Source organism: Grus americana, chromosome 8, assembly GCF_028858705.1.
Source record: "Grus americana isolate bGruAme1 chromosome 8, bGruAme1.mat, whole genome shotgun sequence".
NCBI classification, from domain to species: Eukaryota; Metazoa; Chordata; class Aves; order Gruiformes; family Gruidae; genus Grus; species Grus americana.
The window spans coordinates 14,775,204-14,796,972 of record NC_072859.1 but is presented as its reverse complement, the minus strand read 5'-3'; the positions used below and the strand labels follow the sequence as shown (position 1 = coordinate 14,796,972).

Genomic DNA, 21,769 nt, shown 5'->3' with positions numbered 1-21,769 from the left:
AAAAAAATTGGCAAAGGAATGGGCATTTTTATAGGTGTTTTGTTTGTTGACTGGTTTTAGTACTGACTACTGATGTCAGAAGATAATTAATCCATGATATGATCTGTAAATATCCTGGCTGCAGTTTCACTAACAGGAACTCTTCTAATGTAAGTGATTGCATTGATTTTAAGTAGCCAAAGTTATTCATATCACAGAACACTTTTTTGTATGTTCAGATAAATAATACTTTCACACTTCACAAAGAACACGAAGACACACTCCTCCACAAAGGGAGGGTGAAAGCAGGGAGAGAAATTAGGTCCTGATTCTCTTTTGAAAAGCTGTTGGTGCTTTGCATCTCTATCTGTAGTTCTACAGCAAAAGAGAACAGAAAGTTTAATGAGGCTCAGAGTCAGCTGAGATGGTGCATAAAACTGGGAGGGGGGGTAGCGTTTTGGTTTGTTAGTTGTTTTACATTTTGCTGTGGGCTTTTTGGGAGGGGGAATTGGGCGAGGGTGTTGTTCATTTTGTCTTTTTATGGGATTTGGGGGGAGTTGCTGGTTTGTTGGAGGGGGTTTTTGTTGGGGTTTTTTTTGGGGGGAGAGGAGAGGAGGAAGAGGGGAGGAAAGGCTGTAGGAACCGGATTCTGCCTTCCTAATAATCTTTGAAACTTGTTATAGATTGCCAGAGCACGTTTCTCATCCTATTTTTGATAGCCATGTTCTTCAGGATATCAAGAAAGTGATGAGTAATCATGACAAAAAGAGTAACATAACTAATTAAGCCTAGTTTTGAATGGATTTCTGTCCTATGGCCTATCCATTTTTCTACTGCAGTATCTTTGTCCCTCCCAACCACCAATTTTCACAAAATCTGTAGGAATGTAATTATCTCAGACATCTTCATCTCTGTCAAATTTAGGTTAGCTCAGTGAATGAGAGAACAGTGCTATTCCACTAGGAAAACAAGTTAAAATGCTAGCTAAAAAATAGGGTGGTTTCCAGGCTTATTTCTATTTGACTTCATTTATTAAAATGAATTCCTATTTTTTATCAGAGAATTCTAGAATAAAAATATATTCATATGTTTAGAAACAGTAAGAGGATGGAATGGGTCCTAGTTCTTATTAGTCTTAAACACAAAATTGGATTTGGTCTTTAAATACACATGTACAGTGTGGATTACATCTCTGTGAACAAAGGGTAATCCCAAACATGTAAGAATGTTAATGTATTCAAATAATGTGAAGTCCAGATTTAAAATGTTAAAAATATAAATTTAAGTCACTCCACCTTCTTTTATTGCCCTCCTGCATCTGTGAATTAACATATTTAATCACATGAGTAAATGAAAGAAAACTGTAATTTTAAAGTCTGGAAGCTGTTAGTAGCATAATTAACTGAGAAGCCTGTTGTTCATGATTAAGTTGGCTTGTAAAGTGATAATATTAAATAATTAAGCTTTTTTTTCAATTATTATTTAGTGCATCAGGACTATTGTAGTTCATTTTTAGGCATAGAAAATAAGGTAATACCCTCCAGACTGATCTTGGTCTCTTTATTTCCTGTGAAACAAGTGTGCGTGCCATCACTGATTGGGGAACAATAACAAAATTATTCTGAATTTTCCTTCTTTCCTACTCTCTCCCTTCAATTTAAAAGGGTTAAATTTAAAAAAAAAAAAAAGTTCTTTGTCCTAAATGTTCTTACTGAAATCCATTATGCATGAAAAGAGTCCAAGTCCATTTGCAAGACCTCTAAATGAACTCCATTCATTCTGTGCTTAAAAATGTCCATTCAGCCAGAAACAGACACAATAGTTACAACCTCATTTATTTGGCACCAATACCAGCTTATTAAAAGTGAAGGGATTGTTATGAAAAACTGTAGTAATTTTTCTATGCCAGTTATAGAATTTTTTAATAAAATTCCTTTAGGATCTGAATAATGTAATAATTGCATATATGTTCTTTGCCCATAGCTGTAATGTAGTAGCATTGCATTGATCTAAAATTCTTAAACATTCATGAAGAGTCTGAAAAAGCTATTTTGAAAACTCAAGTTGATCTAGCTTAACTTATTTTGATATAAAACAAGTTAATAGGGACATTATTTCTAGATTATTCAGAAATTAACACACAGAAACACAGAATGGTTTGGGTTGGAAGGGACCTTTAAAGATCATCTATTTCCAACCCCCCTGCCATGGGCAGGGACATCTTTCACGAAGCCAGTTATTAATCATAATTAGTGGCTATGGAGAAAAAAAGTTGTAAAGTTTTTGTCTTTTAAAACAGTAGAACTTTGTTTACATATGGAAGGTAAAATACTTACAATACACATGTCAATTGTAAGAATATAGTATTATATTTTCATCACTCTAAATTCCATGAAGATAAATCAAGAATTCAGTACTCCACATTTTGTAGGTCATGAACATAAAGCGGGGATTGTCCCATTGTGATCAGCAGAATGTCGTGATCCTCAGGTGTATGTGTGTGATATCAGACCATATTATATCTTATTTTAAATGACTTGAAGTGTCGAGCAAGTTTACAGAAGTATTGTTGGCTTTCCTTCCAAGACTGGGAATGAACAAAAATGATAAGCATTTAAGAGAACCTCACTTGCCTTACATGCAAGTAGGACTTTTGTAGTTCTCGTTCTTGCATGTGGTGTTATGATGTGTGTGAGAGAGTCACGCAGACTCCTGTGGGCATTCTTTCTCCAGTTCAGGTGTGGGAAGTTCTAAGGATGAATCTAAGGTAACAGTCTGTGTTTTCATCTGGGTGGCCAAATACATTTGTTAATTTCATAATGTGACAGTGTTTGATGTAGAAATAAATATTGTGTTTGTGGGGGAAAGAGAAAGTTAACAGCAGATACAAATTTCACTTTATGTTATTCTTTGACCTGGAGTCCTCTATTTATTTAGATTCAGCAGTAGCTGAAGACCCTGTTGCTGTCAACTGTCTGGACTGCCCAGGGCCCTTCTGAAGTTAGTGACGTAGCCATTTGCATGCTGACTTGTTTATAGCACTAAGGCCCTTAAGTACTAATCATCATCTTAGAAGGTGGCTTTGGTAGCTGACTGGAACTGACTGAGCATTTCCTCCAACAAACTGTAGAAAATACTGTTTGTGGGAAGTGTGTCGATGAGGGTGAATGGGTGAGGGGCTCATGGCAGGAAAAACAGCTAACAGGAAAGGGTAAGTAGAAATATCATCCTCCTTGCTCTCAACCAGTTCTTTATCTGACAGTCCTCCTGCTGGTTGCTTTTCCTGCTGAGTCTCCTCCTCCTTCCGTCCCCTTGACATGCGAAATGCACATCCAGTGAATACCTACACAATGAGAGTTCAGTACTTTGTTACTGAAACTCCCTGTATGCCCATTCTGTAACTCTTGTGTAGGATTCCATTGTTTTGGTTACTGCTGAGCTTGACATTATGTGAATTGCACCTGCGATATGGCCCTATGTCTGGGGTTGTGCAATGCAATAATAACTTGAAGCAACCAGGAGTTCAACAGAGGAAAGGTTTCAGGATATGCTTTCTGCAAAGTAAATTGCTAAAGTTATATTTTATTTCTTATTGTTAATATTTTCATCTGTAAATATTGTGCTCCTATGTGAAATTTAAGCGCCATATACTAATTTTCCATAAAGTATGTGTTTTCTCTTTGCTGGTTTTCAGCCTGACTTCTGAAATCACTTATTTATGGTTAAATGCTGTTCATATTTGATTTCAGTGGAGTTATTTCTGATCAACATTCTAGCACTTTATGCATTTTCTCAGCCTACAGATCTGTCAGTTCCCATTTGTTCACTATTAGGAAATGAAAATTGAATAAGAAGGTTCTATGACAATATAAAAAGAAAACAAAAATAAAAAATTATGATCAAATACATCCCTCATGATTCACTGCTAACAATTCACTTCTGATTTTGTTTGTTTAGGTACTTCCCATCAAGGTGGCTATTCCCATGATGCTGTGGTCCACGCATTACAAAAATGTGGCATTCGTCATATTGACACAGCAAAAAGATATGGCTGTGAATCTCTCCTCCAAAAAGCCATCAAAGAAAGCAGTGTGAAGCGGGAGGACCTCTGGATAACTACCAAACTGTGGCATAGTGATTATGGCTATGAAAACACAAAAAAAGCCTGCTTGGAGTCATGTGAAAGACTTGGTGTTGAGTATCTTGGTATGAATCTTTACATATAACTCACTCATTGCACCTTCCATGTGAGTATTTGCAAAGATGAATGAATTCCTGAAAAAAATTAGGTAGTACAGATAGATCACAAAAACCGAATTCTGCCTTTGTTTACACATTTGTAGATTTCTTCTTCTGCTTGTTCTCTAGGAAGTTCACATACATATAATTGAGAGCACAGAATTTTGCATCGTTGCAAATGTTTTAAAACAAATCAAGGTATGTTTTGTAAAGGTACATTTAATTGTTAAATTGATTTGAGAATCCACTACATGAGTTTTATGTATTTTGCTGGAAACATCCAAAACCCATGAAACAAGGATTCATAAACTTTAAAATAATTTGTTAGTAACAGAGCAACAAAAATGCCTAATTTCTTGTGTGGTCTGTTGAATCTCAAGGAATGGGAGTCCTTTCTAAAATTTATTCTGTAGGTCTATTAACTTTTAAAAATTCTGAATAACAGTCTTTGGTTTGGTCTGTCTGATGCAATATACTTTGGGGAAAATGTTAGAAGTATCTGCAAGACTTTAGAAGACTATATCTAACTAACACTGAATTAGACTTACGCACTTTCAAACTTACTCTGATCGTCAACTACTTCTAGTCAAAGATGTGATCTTGTTACTTCCTTATTAGACAGGCAAAGAGCTGCAATAGTGATGCCAATTAACTCTTTGCAACACATCATAGGAGAGGAAGTACCTGATAAAAATAAACATGATTTTTTTAAAATGCTTTTGGTGCTTCTTCCCTAGCTGGAATAATGAAAAGAAAGTGGAGGTAGAGAAAGATTAATTTAAAGTAATAATCTATAATAATGACACTGGTGGAGATAGTGTTTATGCTGATAATCAAGGAATAATTGACCTAACCATCAGACATTATCTGTCAGTGTCCTGAAAACCACCATTTTGCTTCTCTTTCCTCACCCTGTCCCCCTGTTACCAATAAATAGACTTTAATGAGGAAGTGAACAGTTTTTGTGAGGTACTAATTTTGCAGAATTGATGGGATGTAATATTAATGGCACCTGTGTGATGTATATACTGGCTTTTATGCTTGGGTACTTTGCAAGATGAAGGGAAAAAAACCCTGTATCTGTTAAAGATGGAGGTATTTGTATACACAACTTTGGCTCCATTCTTTATGGAAATGTATCCCTTAACTTCCTGCACAGGTACAGAATAATTCAAAATGAATTAAAATCTCCTTTTGTCTGTTCCATGCAAATATAGGTCACTGCAAGGAGACTTTCATAAACAACATTTAAAGCCCTTTCTCCTCTAAATTAAGAAATAACGTGTTTCTTCCTCTCTGCTTTCTGCTTGTTATGTTTGCTTTCTTTTTCCTTCTGCTTGGTATAGCACTGGTTCTGAATGTCGATGAGAGGAAAACTTGACTCACTTCCAGGAAATAATTTTCAGTGATTCGTTTTAGTACTCTAATTTGCTTTTTTCTCAGATAGTAGGCTGCTTAAAGTAGGTGCTCACACAAATACTCAGTTTACATATTGCTGCTAAGCAGAAACTTTGTCAGTTATGTTCAGCTCTGAGACTTATTTTGCTCATATTATTAAGACAAATTAGGTATTACACCTGCCTGTGCAATTTGCTTCCATATCAGATTTTTCCTTTTTTTTTATTATACCATCACCTATCTTCACCTCCTTCACCTTTCTTCCACTGATGTGGAGATGTCTGAAAAATTTATAAAGCTCTTCCTGAACCACCACTTAGTCTGACACAGTGACCTACATCAATGCTGGCTTCAGCTTGCTTTAATTTGACAATTTATAAAGCGCGATGGCTTATGAAATACTTTACGTGCAATTCACTGATCTGTCAGTGACGATGGTGACCTCTCCAAGAAGGATGGGATGGCAAGTGGAGTAATGGTTTTGGCTGATTGAGTTTAATCTGTGTTGGATCAACTCCGCAGACCATTTTTGTTAAACACGGTATGATCTGCAATCCTGTGAGAGAGAGACGGTTGAGTTCTATGTTTCGTGCTATATGTGCTGGTGAAGTAGACCCTCTGAGGAGGTACAATACATGGTGTGTTTCATGGGCTTCATAGAAAGTATCATGCTTTAGGGAGTCCTATACCTCGTGTCTGAAAGCACCCAGCTGGAAGGTGCTATTGGAAGGATTTTTAAGCAAAAAGTGGCAGTATCTTGAAATGTGAACTTTTCAAGTGTTTCAAGAATGCTTAGAGTAAGATATTTTTGTTGGAAATTTTGAGGGTTATCACAAGTCTACCAAAAGTAACTGGAATGCAGAAGATTGGCTTGAAAATAGTTATAAACTTGTAGAACTAAGCTTAGATATCCTAACTCTATTTTCATTCATACCTGCATTTTATGTCCCTTTTCTGCTGACCAGTCTATACCATAGAGAGGATGTGAAATCCATGACAAGGAAAGATCTGGTAATAACAGGGCAATTTCTATCCAAGCTTATTTAGAAAAGTAAATTCTTTAGTTACAAGCATGTGTTAAAGCTGGCAGGTTTTTTGTGAAATAGGAATGTGAGGTAATGGTGTATGAAATGTACCTAAATCAGAATTTCCTGATGTCATTATACGATATTAACCAAATATGTGGTGCTTTGCAGCATTTCTGTGAAGATACATTGCTCATATAGAAAACTGAAAGATCCTAAATAATATATCTGTGAAGTTAGACCTTCATGTTGGAGGGAAAGTTAGTCATTCAGAAGACTGCAAAAAGAAGAATCTGTAGGAGCCCTGGCAGCTAAATGTGCAGCTAAGCTCTTTGTTCTAGAGAAGGTCCTGATAATTTTCTAGAGGATCCTTAACGGGCTATACAGTCCATCCATGCAGACTTGAATTAGAGACTTGGGAAGTAATCTAACAGGAATTGATAAATCTGTGCATTAGCAGTGTATAGAATGCCAGCTGTTGAAACAGTTGAAAGCAGTCACAGCTTTTTAAGAGAAAAAGTGTTCCATGTAAAATACTACTATGAAACCTTTTCAATAAACATTTTTTGGGCAAATGGTATTAGGAGAGCAGTGTTCCAGGATTTTTATTTGAATCAGTAGATTATATGTCCATGAGAAGCTGGAAATTTGTATTATTTGTGGGCAGCGGTTGTAACGGATATTCTGCTCCTTGCATTTTCTAAATGTGGTCCTCAATCAGCAGTCACAGTAAACCAACATGAAATGGCAGCATATCTTACAGGTTTGGCAGTAGCAGAATACATTCCTTGGGATTTGGATCAAACCTCCAAAGTAACTTCTTGAATGTGGTTTGTGGGTTACCAAATTCATCAACTATTTTATTTTCCTTTTGACTGTTCCGGTGTGTTACGTTCAGGCAAATTTAACGTATCACAAATCCCCAGCTGGAGCTGGACAAATGTTTTACCAGCATATTCAGTGTAATAGATAAATCCCATGAATGGTAACACACCAAGTTTGGACTGTGTATGAATTCAGAATACTTTGGAGGTTAGTTCACATTGATCTAATAGAATAAAAATCAACAACAACAAAAAAAGTTGTGCAGGAAAGAAAAATACTTCATGTACACACTAAGTACAGTGACAATTGAGAAAAGCAGGGAAAATGCACACATTGCATTAATATAACTGTGCTAAACATTGAAAAAATATAGTTTTGCTTTTAGGTTTGATATGAGCCAAGGCTTGTTCTTCAAAACTAGGTTTGTTACAGTGAGTTTTGACCTTTTTATTAATTTATTATGTTTCTGCATAGTTAAGCAGTTCTTATTAGTCTGATTTGGAGAATATAACAAGCAGCAATTAAAGATATGTTATTCTTCCATTTTTACATGAAGTAAACTTATACCTACATATATATGACATTTGCTTTATCCAAGCAAAAAAAGTTTAAATTAAAATGTGGCAGTGTGCATGCAGTAAGTACTGATAATGGCATATATAATTTTGGAGCAAAATGAACACTTGATATTAGCAATTCCTAATGCTAATCCTTGGGATTACATCTAATATAAATCAGTGGAAATTTTAAAAGGTACTTTATTGGCAACACAAGTAGAGTAGTCCTGAGTTCTGAACATAACCTTACTAAATGCTTTAATCTATATATCTAATCTAATTTTAATCTATATATTAATTATAATCTATATATTAGTTTTCACTGAAATGTCACATAAATTGGTATTTATTCCAATACCATATATTGGTATTTATTCTTAATAAATATAACTTCTTTCTTCAGAGCAATTAGAGAAGAAGTAATTATTCACAGATCAGTGATGAACAAGACTGCTATGTGGTTTTTTTACTCTCTTCTAAATTGGGAGTGGATTTTATGTATATAAGGGCAAAGAATGAGCAACTTTCTCTTTAAATGTGACGTAAATCCAGGTGCTGCAAATCACTATATATGTGATATTTGCTTGTCTGAGCAATTGTGTTTAAAAGTCTGATGGGTTACTGATACCAGAAAGTGCAAATTTAGCTCAGTATTTTTGTGAATCACCCAAAATAATTTTTTCTTCAGTACATCTGTAATGTATCTTGCTGTACAAAATTCGGTACTGTTGTAATTAGATTCTTAGTGTAAGGAAAATACTGTCTTTAACACTGTTGCAATGATCTACCCAAACGGGAACTGGTGTATTATAGTGAATTTCATGTTACCTTTTCCTCTTAAATCGAGGTTGAATTTGTATTTATAGAGGTGGAAAGCTAATATACTAGCCCAGTGGTATAGTAGTCATTAGTGCAGTCCTTAAATATGAATAAAAAAAATTATGGCAGAGCATCTGTGTTTTCAGAAAGGTGCTATAAATGAATGGTGTGATGCATTTGAAGAACAAATAACTCTGCTCATTGCAAACAAGTCTATTTTTTTATTTCTTAACTCTATATTTGAACTGCCAAAAAGGGAATGTTATAAAGCACAAAGACAATGATTGCACATCTCAGTCATGCATTTATTTCCTTTTCCTGTTTTGTGTCAGACTGTATGCATCAAAGACCAACACCTCTTTGACTGGGATACCTGCAGTTACCTGTTTAATCTGCAGTTCTAGTTTCATCAGTAGTAAATCTTAATTCTGTTTGAAATTGTGCTAACATTTCATAAAATCCAGTAAAGCATAATTTTGTTTCCTTGAAATAAAATTTTAAAAAATGCTTTTAAAAAAAATTACAAATGCTGCCGCAAAATCATAGCAAAAAACCTGCATGAAAGAATGTGCTGTAATTCTCAACAGAAATTCAGAAATCAAAGTATTCTTTAGAAAGGGAAAAAAACAGACTTACTGCTGAGGTTGTATAAAATATCTATAGAACTGCCAAACATATTTATCTTCCATAAACATGAAGACTTGTGGCACTTCAGTAGTAGTCCAGTCTTAATTCCAGTGACCAAAATCCCTTTGATTTATGTGGGGCTCATTATGTCTTGGAAGTTTAAGTGCATATGTGACTATGAAATTCTGATTATAGTGACCTAAAGCTGTGGCACATGTGCAACTTGTTACCTTTACTTGTTAACGAAATGTTGTAGATTTTATTTATTAAAACTAAATGGATGTATACAGTAATGATCATGGAGTAATAATTGTAACTATTTTGATCATAATATGTTAGGGGTCATGATGGATGGAAAATGCTCTTTCACATGTTTTTTTGTTTTGAGGTTTGGGTGGGCTATTTTTGAACACTTTAATGAGTAGTCTGGTTCTGTTTCTTTTTTAGATCTTTATTTAATACACTGGCCTGATGCACATGTTCTGGGTAAAAGCAATCGAGAGGTCCGAGCTGAAACCTGGAGAGCGATGGAGGAGCTCTATGACAAAGGTGATATAATAATAAAAATCTGTCTTGGCAGAAGGAATTATAGTGCATTTTGGGATTTGGGGAATTCATAGTGAGAGATGTTCAAAACCTTAATTTGAATAGGATGCTCATATTTCACTGGGATTTGGGCGTGTCAGTTATGTGAATCTCTTTGGAAATTGCAGCATTAGCATTTTGGTAGATTAAATGAGAGCTTTGTGTCATTTGTAAATAAAACATTACCAAATTCTGCCTGTAAGATTAATGATGGTGTGCATACTTTCTTGAGGAGATCTACAGATTATATTGAAATGTATATGCCACTATAGAACATCTTTGTAGTAGCCACCTCTGTTTTAGGTATAAATCATGCTAAGTTTTACTTCCTTTTTTTTTTTTATTGTATGATGCCATTTTCCAATTTATCGTATATTATGGTATTTTATAGATCCATTTGTGTTTAAGAAAAGATCAGCAAAAAACATGGCTAGATGAGGAACAAATACTCAGCTGTGGATTCTGGTACTGACTTTTGGGGTGAAAAATTCAAAGAAGGGAGCTATTCTCTCAAGTTGTGATAACTGTCGATTTGACTTTCGGTGCATTGCAAACTTCAGTTTCTGTTCTTAGCAACAGGAAGAGTAGACTGCCCCAATCAAAATTTATCATGTAGATTTAAGAGGAGGGTTTTGCTCCTGAAGAATGCAGTATTATTAGAAATAGTGCTGTAAGAGAAGATTCTGTCATGCAGTTCTTGGGGAATGTGGACCACCTTGTTTACAGTCTCAGAGAAGTTCCACACACGGGGAGAAGACTTCTTGGATGAAGTAGTCTGTCTGCTAACCCAGAGTTACTGAAATAGTGATTGTAGCACAACAGTGGTACACAGGCAATTACAGACTGTGTGCCACTACCTATTTTATCAGAGCAATAAACCAACCTGTCCTCTTACACTTCAACCCTTCAGTTACTTTAGGTCTGCCTCTGGAAACACAGTAGTAAATTATCTTTGGTACATCTTTTGGTTTTGCTTTTTATATTAAGTGTAAGAGAAGTTGCAAAAAGTGTTTTCTGCCAGGTAAGGGATTATTACAACATTCAGTTTTTAAAGAAATACTTCACTGACCTAATATTTCAAAGCATCAATGACTTTTAAGTCCAAAGATGGATTATTCGACAAGGCATTTCATATTTCCATTGAGAAGTTTTTTTCTGATGAGTATTTAAGTTAGTGCATGTAATTTGTGCCCATATATGCCATCCTATTTTACTGCAAACAGGTTGTATTTTCACGTTCTATTATTATTCCTATCCTATTAGCTTTATTCTGCTTTTGCATATGTGCTTGTGGTCTTTCCTGTGTTACAGAACTCTTTCTCTCTGTATCTTCCTAACAGGAAAGACTGCGAGCTATTCAGTGGTCTTCCAGTAAGACACTGGAAATACCATCACTGGCCTCATAGGCAGAGGAAAAATTACTTTATTTTTTGTTCCTGTGTGTGATACCTCTTTACAGACATCCCACATCATATTTATTTTTCTTGCAATTGCATTTCTTCAACAGTTTTGTCAATTTGCATGTTGCTACCCTCAGTCTTTTTCTGAATTTAAGCATTTTGTAGACTCACGATTCATTTAGCTGAGCATAAGTTTTCCTACTCTGGTTGTCTAAATTACCTCAGTTAGATCATCTACAGAGGAAGGAAAATTTATTAGTCTGGTTGAATCAAGTGCCTTAGAACGTTAACCTCCACGTTTTTGCTTTAAGGGATACAGAATCTGGATGTCCTGACCATAACCATGTGTTACTGAAATGATACACAAATGTTAACCACTCTGGAGATGGAAATGCAATGATTCCCAAGGAAAATGTTAAATAATTTGTTTGCATGGTTAACCACTAGACTTTCCACTGAAGATTAAACACTTGCTGCGTATCTTTGTGACTTGCTATGTGTTATGTGAGCAACATGTTAGCCTTGGTATGAATTGAATATAGGATTTGGTCAAGATCCTTACTTGAGGAAAAAAAATCATCTTCATTTATTGGGGGAAAACCCATAAGTTCTAAACAGATGAGTCCTTTGTCTTCTCTGAACTTGACATTGGTTTAGGTAGTCATTGATTCCTGTTTGCAGTCCTGTTGCCTTTTTTTTTTTTAAGGAAATATTCTGGAAAAAAAATAGTAGAAACTAAAAGCTTCACATTTAAGGATTGCCTATTTAAATGAAAGTCAATTCAAAGAAAATACTGAAATTATTCAACTTGCTAGTGGGTTTAGCAACTAGCTGTACCCATACTGAAGAGTTTCTGAAAGTGCAGTGATAATAAACACTGTTCTCCATGGAAAAAAATTGGTTTCTGTTATGGGACTGTGTGATGGACTGACTGCACCCCCATTCCCCATCACCCTGTGCAGCTGGTGGGGAGGAATTAGAGAATTCGGGAGTAAAGTTCAGCCTGGGAAGAAGAGATGGGTGGGGGGAAGGTCTTTTTAAAGTTTGGGTTTATTTCTCATTACTCCACTCTGATTTGATTGGTAATAAATTAATTTTTCCCCAAGTCAAGTCTGTTTTGCCCCTGATGGTAGTTGATGAGTGATTTCTCTGCCCTTATTTCGACTCACAGGCCTTTCATTATATTTTCTCTTCCGTATCCAGCTGAGGAGGGGAGTAATAGAGCATCTTTGGTGGGCACTTGGTGTCAGCCCACCACAATATTCTTAATGAAGGCTTTGAGTTGAGCTGTAACATCAGAATATTCTCATAAATAGAAAATAATAGATTCAGGTGATGAGAGAGATCCTTTGCTATCACTGAAAAATCCCCACTGTGGCTTACCACTATACTGTTTTTGTATTTCATCAAAAGGAATTTGAGGTTAACATTTTTCGAAAGATTCTCCTGTCCTGATATGATTTGAACTGGAAACACGAACAATTTAAACAATTTAAAATGAGACTCTGAATAGTATTTGTTAGAAATCTAGTTTCTCTCTCCAGTTGACTACCATACTGTAGTTTTGAGCTGCACTCCTTGGATCCAATGTGCTTTATATCATTGGAAACTAAACAGAATCTGGTTACTGCCCCAAGGTTGGGGTCTGGGGAACACACTTGAAAGAAGGTTTCATATTTTAGCACTCTCACCCTTGTGCTTGAATCCACTATTCAACTGCCTAATGCAACTGAGCAGCTGCCTCGAGATCTCACTTCAGGTTAAAAACAATTTCCCAGAATCCTGGGCACTTTTCTTGAGATTTTTCCTGAGGCACACCATGACAGATATGAGAGGATACCCAAAGACGCTTGTAGAGGTTCTGAAGCTGCTATTGTCCTGTACTGTAACAGTGTGACATAATACTTTTATTATCTGTGCTAAAATCACACATCCCGAAAGTTTTACCCACTTTAGGTGTATCAATCCCTCTGGGTTGTGTCTGGAACGTGGTCCTGTGTCTTTCTGGTTTGCCCTTGAGCTACAGAGTCTTTGGCTAAACGTGCTCATCTTTTATTTGTATTGATTGGAAGGTTTTTCTAATGGAAAAGCTCCTGAGGAACTGCAGCAATTTCCACTATCAGTCATTGCAGCTTCTTTATGATGAGAATTAGGAATGAATGAATGGGGGATGATGATGATGATTTTCTTTACTGTTTTTAGAATTGTAGTGTGTACCTGACAGTATAGGATAAAGGCACTACCTGCACTAAAAATTCCCATTTAAAAATGCTAGGTGACTTCTGATAGCTCTCTATTCATAGCAGGAAAGATTTTATTGTTAAACTGATTTCTACTAGCTGTGGACAACCTTGCAGTTTCAAGAATTAGTTTCTTTAAATGCTGTTGTGCCTGACAATGTAGCTTTTAAAAAAATAAATATTTTTTTTTTATCCTTCTGTGACTTGAGTTGCACAGGAGCCGGGTGACTCCGTTGTTGTATATGCATCTCTCTTAAGGTCACAGTCAGAATAAAGAAGTGTCTATCCATACTGCAGTGCTGAGAGGCAGAGAATTCTAGGTGTGTGTCTTTGTTCAACAGCCTGCATATATGTTTTCCTTTAAAGAGTTATGGGATAAACACTGCAGAGGGAAAAGGGAGAAAAAACTTAATTTTGGTCAGTGAGACATTTTTCTATAATAACTGGTTCTTTCTGTTGTAACAGCTGAAATCAACTAGGATTCTTGTAATATCAAGGCTATGGTTTGAATTTTTGCGGTCTCGTACATTGTTATTTTGTGGAATTGTTCTCTCCAATATCTCAGGACAGAGGCCAGACTGCCTACAGAACCCGTTCCAAGATACACTGAGTCAAATATTCCCTTGACAGCTGCAACATTCTTGTATAGGCATTTGTCTGCTGGCAGATGAAAGCAGTGTGGCAAGCTGCTCTGACATTCTGAATAGTCATTATATGTGCTCACTGGTAATTGGTCTGTTCCTAGCAAAGTGACCCTTTCCATATGCAGTGTCTTTAATGACCTTGATTTTGGCATTGTGGCTAGCCTGTCATCTCAGCAAGCTTCATACACACATGCACATGATTACTTGTCCCTCCATCTAAAAACACTGGGAAGAATGACGGCTTCCAGCCAGCTTTTGCCTGAAGTTTGCAAGCGCAGTAGCATGGTGGTTGTTCTAGGTTCAGATCCCACTGGGGCTCGGTGCCATTTTACTAAGAGTAAAATTTTTTGCTTATCTTTTTAGTGTAAGCAGTGCAGCTTATGCTCACATGAAATGCTCATACTCGCATCACAGATTCCTTATGGTGTTAATGTTTTGTTTAAACATAGAGAAATGCTCTTCAAAATAAATACAATTAATTAATATGTTAGTTTAATAGCCTTCATGTATGATTTGAAGAGAGTCCCATAAAGTAACAGAAATTGTTTAGCACAGTAATTGAAGCCGTGTCATTATGTTCTTGGAAAAAAGTTATGTTTTGCCTAATTCCATGTGAGAGAAGAAATCTAATCAACATTAACAATATTTGTTGTCCTTTCCATCTTTGGGCATAGACCAGTTCAATCATCATCTTTTCTTCCTGTTTTCTATCAGCTCTTAAAAGTATGAGTTAAGAGTTCAGTAAACCAAATACAGTTTTTGTGTAGGTGGCACAGATTTTTAGTACATCCTTTTCTAGATGACATATTCTGCTTTTATTCTACTGAAAAAGTACTTTAAATCTATGCTTATATTGTCAAATGATGAACAACTGACAATTCACAAACATTTTGTTACAGCTCCACAAAATGTTTGTCTCGAGTGTTTATGTTGGTAGAAGTCATATGTGAATGTGTGTATGTAAGTTGCACTAAAGTAAAAGCAAGTAAGTAATTTTCTTAGCAACACATCTTTTTGACATGGTCTGTAGTATTCTCTCTGTACAGATGAAGATGTTTCACGAGCTTGTTATTACCAAAAACACAGTTCAGAGATGTGTTTTCATGGGTTGAAGGTGGTTGCAGTTGTTGAGGATATTGGTTGCACCACACCCTGTTGATCAGATAAGACAGCAATTAAAGATGTATGCAAAAAAGACGTTTATGTTAAAGATCATAAGGAAGTCTTCATAATATGCAGTATCTCATTTAAGAATAAGAAATTGCCATAGAATAAGTCATTTCGGTGCAGATGTAAAAGTGGGAACAAATCTAAACTTGCATGAATGTATCCTCGTTTGTTATGTTTTGCTCTTTTTTCTTTTTTCTGGTGGTTTTTTTTTTTAATTTTAAGGACTTAATGGGTAATTCTTAGTGTAAAATTAAGCCCTCAAACTTCTTTGTTTCATGATTTATTGCAGTGTATGGTTTGTGCTTTTTCTACTAGCAAGTGAATCCTTTTTGTCAAAAATTTAAATAAATCTTTTTGATTAGCTTACTTAAAGCAAACGTACCCATTTGTGTACCCACACAGAAGTGCCTAGAGGTCCCAGTGTGAACGCAAGAACTCCTGGGAAGAAGGCAATGCTGAAATACATTTCAAAGGAAAGTCCTTCTCCAAAATAACTTTTTGTCTCAATAATGTACATGATTTGGGGGAAAGGAATCATTTGTCTGTTTTGTGTCTGTTGAATTTAAGCCCTAGATTCTTAGCTGTTGTAAATCAGTATTGCTTTATTGATGTCAGTCAGGTTGCTGTTATTCATACCACTTGGGAATCATTATCCTAGATGATATGGGAGTCCAAAAAGTATCCCAGTTCAGGAAACTGTGCCATCATGGTAGCAGGGGGGACAAACTGTTTAGAATCTAGGTATGTGCTCTCCATAATACTTTCAAAGTGCTGGTTTGAAGGGTACATATTCTAATAGCCTTTAAGCACTTAGCTGATGTGCTGATAATTTTGATCACATTTTCACAACATAGCGTATGGTGGCAATATTGACTTAAGGTATAGTGGGATTGATTCTGTACTATGTTGCTTTTGCAGTTTTAATTGTCCAACTGTTTGCGAGCAGCTGCAGGATGTTCTAGATATAAAAATGTATTTCCAGCCTTTTTTTAAACCTATATTCTGTTCACAGTATGATTCTACACGCTTAAAACTGTCATGAGAGAAGGGAAGATCTGGAAGGGTACAAGGGAATTGATTCAGTTTTGAAAACAACCAAACAGCCTTTTCGATGGATTTTTTTTTTTTTTTTTTTTAATTTTAATCTGATCTGGTTTGTAACGTCAACTCAAGGAAAAAAATATGTCAACATAACTAAGTGTTGCATTGAAGTAGTGAGTATAAGCAGGCAGGGTCAAAGAGACAGGATATATTAAGCTAGTATTGCTGCATTGTGCTATTTAGTTATCCATTTCACAGTTGTGTAAACCAAATGTTTATAATGTTTTCAGTCACAGAAGTTGACAATTTGACTTCTACTTGTGCCACCTCTCCTGTTGTCCTCACAGTTTATCATGGTTCACAGGTGATCTGTAGCAGGAGTAATGAGCACAGAATTGTAGTAGCAGGAATGTCATTGTAAGGCAGATAAGCACCTGTACTGAATAGGATAAAAAGAAATCCTTCCGAGGAGGAAGCATGATTTTTGTGTTTTCAGTTTTGCCACAGTCTTCCTGTGTCTTAGCCAGGACACTTAGCCTTTGGTGTCTATGAGTTTTAGTCTGTGAAACGGGAACAAGTGTTATTTCATAGATTTAGAATTTAATTCCTCGTTGATTCTAAGAGTCATCTGCTTTACTTATCAAGGCTGTGGCTTGCAATCTCCGTGTGGGGCATACTCAGCCTACAGCTTTGATTTAGCAAGCTGTGCTGAAATCAAATCTCTCATAGTTTCTATGAGAAACACCATTTACCCACAGAGACGTTCTTAGCGTGCGTATCAGAAAGAATGCGGACATTTCCAACCTGTGTAACCTCCTTTATTAAAGATACAGTTACTGCCCTTGACCTCTTGTGAAAAGTGGATCTGTTTGTGTTTTTATTCTGTGGCTTGAATAAAAGATATAACAGAATGGGCACTGTTCACTGGACGTGGGAATTCTCCCTTGCTCTGACTCATGTAGAGCAGCAGGGGGGGAGGAAAATGGAGTCCACAAACCCAGTATCCAGTTTTGTCATTTAAAAAACCTTTTTGATCTGAACTTTGTACATTTAGTGTTCCAGAGAGTATTTAGAACTTTGATAAAAGTCCATAGTAGTGCTAGAGAAAGATAAGGCTCACTATTGTACTAAAACAATGTTGTGGTGCCAAGACAGTATATTTATGCTTTTCTGTTGCAAGACTAACAGTGCCCATCAAACTTTATATAATTTGGTATTATACTAAGAAAAGGAAAAAAATACCCAGCATTTTCTAGGTTGCCATAACAAATACATTAAGCTTAATATGAAACTACATTGCAAACCAGGCCATTAGCACGATGTATTGCTTCACAGCAGCTGGGAAATACAGTGTGGTGAAATTACCAATGTGGAGGCCAAGTTTTTTTTGTGTACAAGAGAAAAGATACTATTTTTTCCGCATTATAATCAACCATTATTTTGCCAATGTTTTCTAATGTGTCTTGCAGAGTTTCATGATAGTTTTTATTCAAAGCTGGACCGTCGTGGTCAGTCAGTTTTTAGCATGCATAAAAGAAGCACCGTTGCCAAGTTTTCCTTCAAGCCTGTGAAGTCAGAGTTGCAAGGAGTAGGACAAAGCCTCAGTAAGCTTTGGGAGCTAATGAGGAATTACAAACTTTTTGTTTATTGCACCTGGCACTTTCTCAAAATCTGCTTCATAGGGGCCAAACCAGTCATTTCCTCAAGCGGATAAGGAGGATGCTTTCTCCCCCCGAGTCAAGACTCTGTGACTTTGTAAGGAGGGCAGTGTAAATGTATGTTTTAAAAGTGTACTTTCTAGGGGGATTGCAGCTAGCACATTGCAAACTTTTATCTCAGACTTGAACTTCAGGACTAGTTAAACTGGTTAAGTTAAAAGACTTTGAAACCACCTGCTATCATAACAGCAAAGACATGGATTGTGCCTGCATTGTCTGAAACGAGATTTTTAAGCACACTAAACAGGTATTAAATTGAAAATGAATGCAATCTCCCCCTATCCCCGCACCCTTTTCAAGAATATTCTGGTGGTTTTGAGACCCGTGGCACAAACTCTGGGGAACCTACCTCTGTCAGAGCTCCGTAAGAGAGGAAATCTAAGGAAATGTGCTTCTACCAGTTGTTTCAAGTCAAGTTCAAGTCAAGACCCTTTTTATGCAAGTTTCTCAATATGCTGGGTTTTGTTTTGTTTGTTTTTTTTATTTCTACTGCAAATGTGATCATTTCATGGATCTTGTTTGATATACGTAGTCACAAGTGTAAGTTTGTTGGATAAGGCCCAGGAGCTACCAGACCTTAATTTTCTTGTTCATCACTTTCTAATTCTTCATTCTTAGGAAATAATCCAGCAGATTTAAATGTGGAAATAATTCTGTATAATCTCCTGCCTTAAGGCATTTGTTCCCAGATTTGGACAATGCAGAGCAACTGTGTTAATCTTCCATCAAGCAGATGGAAGCAATGGTCTAGAGTAGAATCCATTGATTGTTCATTGAAAGTTAGACTCTGTATTTTTCAGGAAATTCCAGCGGTTTGAATTCATATATCCACCATGCATTGAAATAAGATTTTTAATACAGTCAGGCTGTGCAATTGTTTTCATATTTGTTGTATTTTATATTGTAATTTAATACAAAAGTCAAAACACTTTAATGTATTAGACTGTAACTAAAAACAAAGCAATGAAGTTGAAATGAAGGGTTCTAACTTTACCAAAATTAAATATGTGGATGTAATGAAAAAGAAATTTTTTAATTGTATTGCCTTAAAAAGAAAAATTAAGAAAATGCTGGTTCCACAAAAACATAGACATTCTAATTATTGTTTCTGTGTTGTCTGGGAGAATGTTTACTTGGCAATTTTTAATTTTGCTTTCTCTGTGTGGCATCATGCTACACACAGGAATGCCATAATATTGATTTTAGTAGGAGCAACTCAGATAACTTTTAAGACAAAACATAACTGACCTGAAATTTCTTGATGGAAAAATCTAACAAAAAATCTTACCAGTGAATGCACTGAGACTATGGAACAGACTTCAGTCTCTGATTAGAAGTATGCTAGAAGCAAAACATCTTAAAAGTATACTGGGGGGGGGGGAATGGAAGCTTTCTGTGGGAGTGGACAAGTTTAATAAGTCCTTTCGTCTTTCATGTCTGTGATTGAATTTTGTTTTATTTCAGCCTGAAATAAAAGCTATATTCTTCAAGGGCAATAACAACATGATTTTTGTAACTCCTTAGCTTTCAACAATAGAGTATAATATTTAGGTTCACCATTATCTTAAAACTGCAAGTGTTTTTCTGACTTCTTTGGCATAATGATTTTTTAGTGTTGACATTCCGGGGTTGTTTGTCAGTAGAAGTCAAAAGCTCGGGTTTTGCTCCTTCTGGCAGATTACACACAAATTATGCAAATTGCTATAATACAGGTTATAAACTAATTATGTTATACATCTTGAACAATGATAATTTCTGTAAGGGAAAGCTGTCTAGCATTTTAATTGCTAATTTTTTTCTCCTTCTTGTATTGTGCAAAAGAAACCACATTAAAAAGTGATAGTATGTGTGTAGGTTTTGCTGCTGTGCAGTTTATTTGCTTGTGCTCCTAAAATATGTGAAAGCAACGTGGCAGTCAAATTGCCTGTATATGGTTAGTGGCTTTTCTAATGCAGAACTGGGTTGGGTTTGGGTTTTTTTTCAGGGCTTTAACAGTCTGTTTGTAATAATAAGCAATAAAATAACTCACAGAATTTCATAGAAGACTAGAAAAAAAATTTTTGTTTTGTTTTGTCCAGGTAAATCTAACCTGCAAATTCAAGATACTCTGTAATCTTACAGCTCATATTTCTATATGCCAATTTATAGTCTACTTGCAAGTTATTTTTTATACATAAAACATGCATTTTAGGAATAAGTAATTGGTTTGTACATTTTTTGCCAACATTTTTGTTAGGTTTCGCTTCGAGTGAAATTCTTCCTTTTAATGTATTCACGTCTCTCAGTTGCATTAATAAGTTTTTTTTGTGTGTCTCTATTCCAGCGTCAAATCAAGGCAGCTCCACATAGTTCCCTGCTGACCTCAAGAAAGTGGCGATTCGAACTGTGGAATGAGGGCAATTTCAGTCCAGAAATCATTCCTTTGTCATCAACTGGCTGAAATTGCCCAATGTCATCTTTATTTTTCCAAAAAAACCAAACAGTATAACTTTTGGCTTAATTCCTTTCTTTTTTTGCTATAGATATTTGTATGCATGTATATAGATAAGATATACATTATATAGAGCTGGCCCGCACAAATACTGGATTAACAACGGTGATTGGACTTCTGTGTTCACACACCTTGAGACAGACATTCCATCTGTGGAGTTACAGATTGAAATGCAGATCAGGGCAATCAAGACAAAGTTCACATACTGAAGAAATGAGTCTGATTCATAGTCCACAGAATCCACAGCCCAAGGAGACCACTTCTAGCCCGACCACAGTTGGTTTCCCTATTAACTGTGTTTAGCACAGAATAAGGACCAAACTATCAAAGATGAGTCAGGGTTGAGGTGTGGTGGCAGGCCAGTGTTGCGAGTTGTGCTTTATTGTATCTGAGGTTTGAAGGAAGACATCTGATTTCAGAACTGCCAGCACTTAATTTATACACTTGCATGCACACTTAAGGCTTATTTAAAAAAATAACCTTCATATCATCTGTGTGCCATTTATTTGCATGTCAACAGGAGCTGAGAAATCTAGCTACATTTTTGAGCTTCTTGGTTCTTGTTAGATACTGCTCACTTAATTGAAGTTTTTATACTGAGTTTTACGTAACATCTCATAATGATCTAATATAAATATACATAGTGCGCATAGTTCATTTGGGTGCTTGTCCTTGTGTTGTATTGCTCACACCTTATTAGTCTTCAGCAAATGTTCCAGTTTTCTTTAGTTTTGGCAAGCTGCTCAGAACACCATTTCCTTCTTTTCATTCTGGTGGAGTCCAATTGTTCTTTGCTTATACTACGTTAGCCTTTCCCAGAATTTAGCCTGGAGTTTTTATACACTGGGGAGTTTCCAGTGTGTTTAGATTATAAAATGATTTCCTAGTGTGACTGTGACAGAACCATGCTTTCAGATAATACTGTCAAACTAGATTTTGGTGCTGTTTTTCTGTGTTTCTTCACAGTATTTTGTTATACAGAAATGCTGCGTACAATCACTTTGTCTCTTG

The 21,769-nt window shown here is 35.9% G+C and overlaps 1 protein-coding gene across 4 annotated transcripts in view; it reads left to right on the top strand.

The window, feature by feature from the left end:
• The window catches only part of LOC129209319 (uncharacterized oxidoreductase ZK1290.5-like), a 50,052-nt gene that overhangs the window by 11,506 nt on the left and 16,777 nt on the right, over positions 1 to 21,769 (top strand). For all 4 annotated transcript variants that reach the window (XM_054833578.1, XM_054833579.1, XM_054833580.1 and 1 more), the window contains 2 exons: positions 3,937 to 4,185; positions 9,917 to 10,018. In XM_054833578.1, the coding sequence (XP_054689553.1) occupies positions 3,937 to 4,185; positions 9,917 to 10,018 (351 nt within the window). The remainder of the gene's footprint in view (positions 1 to 3,936; positions 4,186 to 9,916; positions 10,019 to 21,769) is intronic.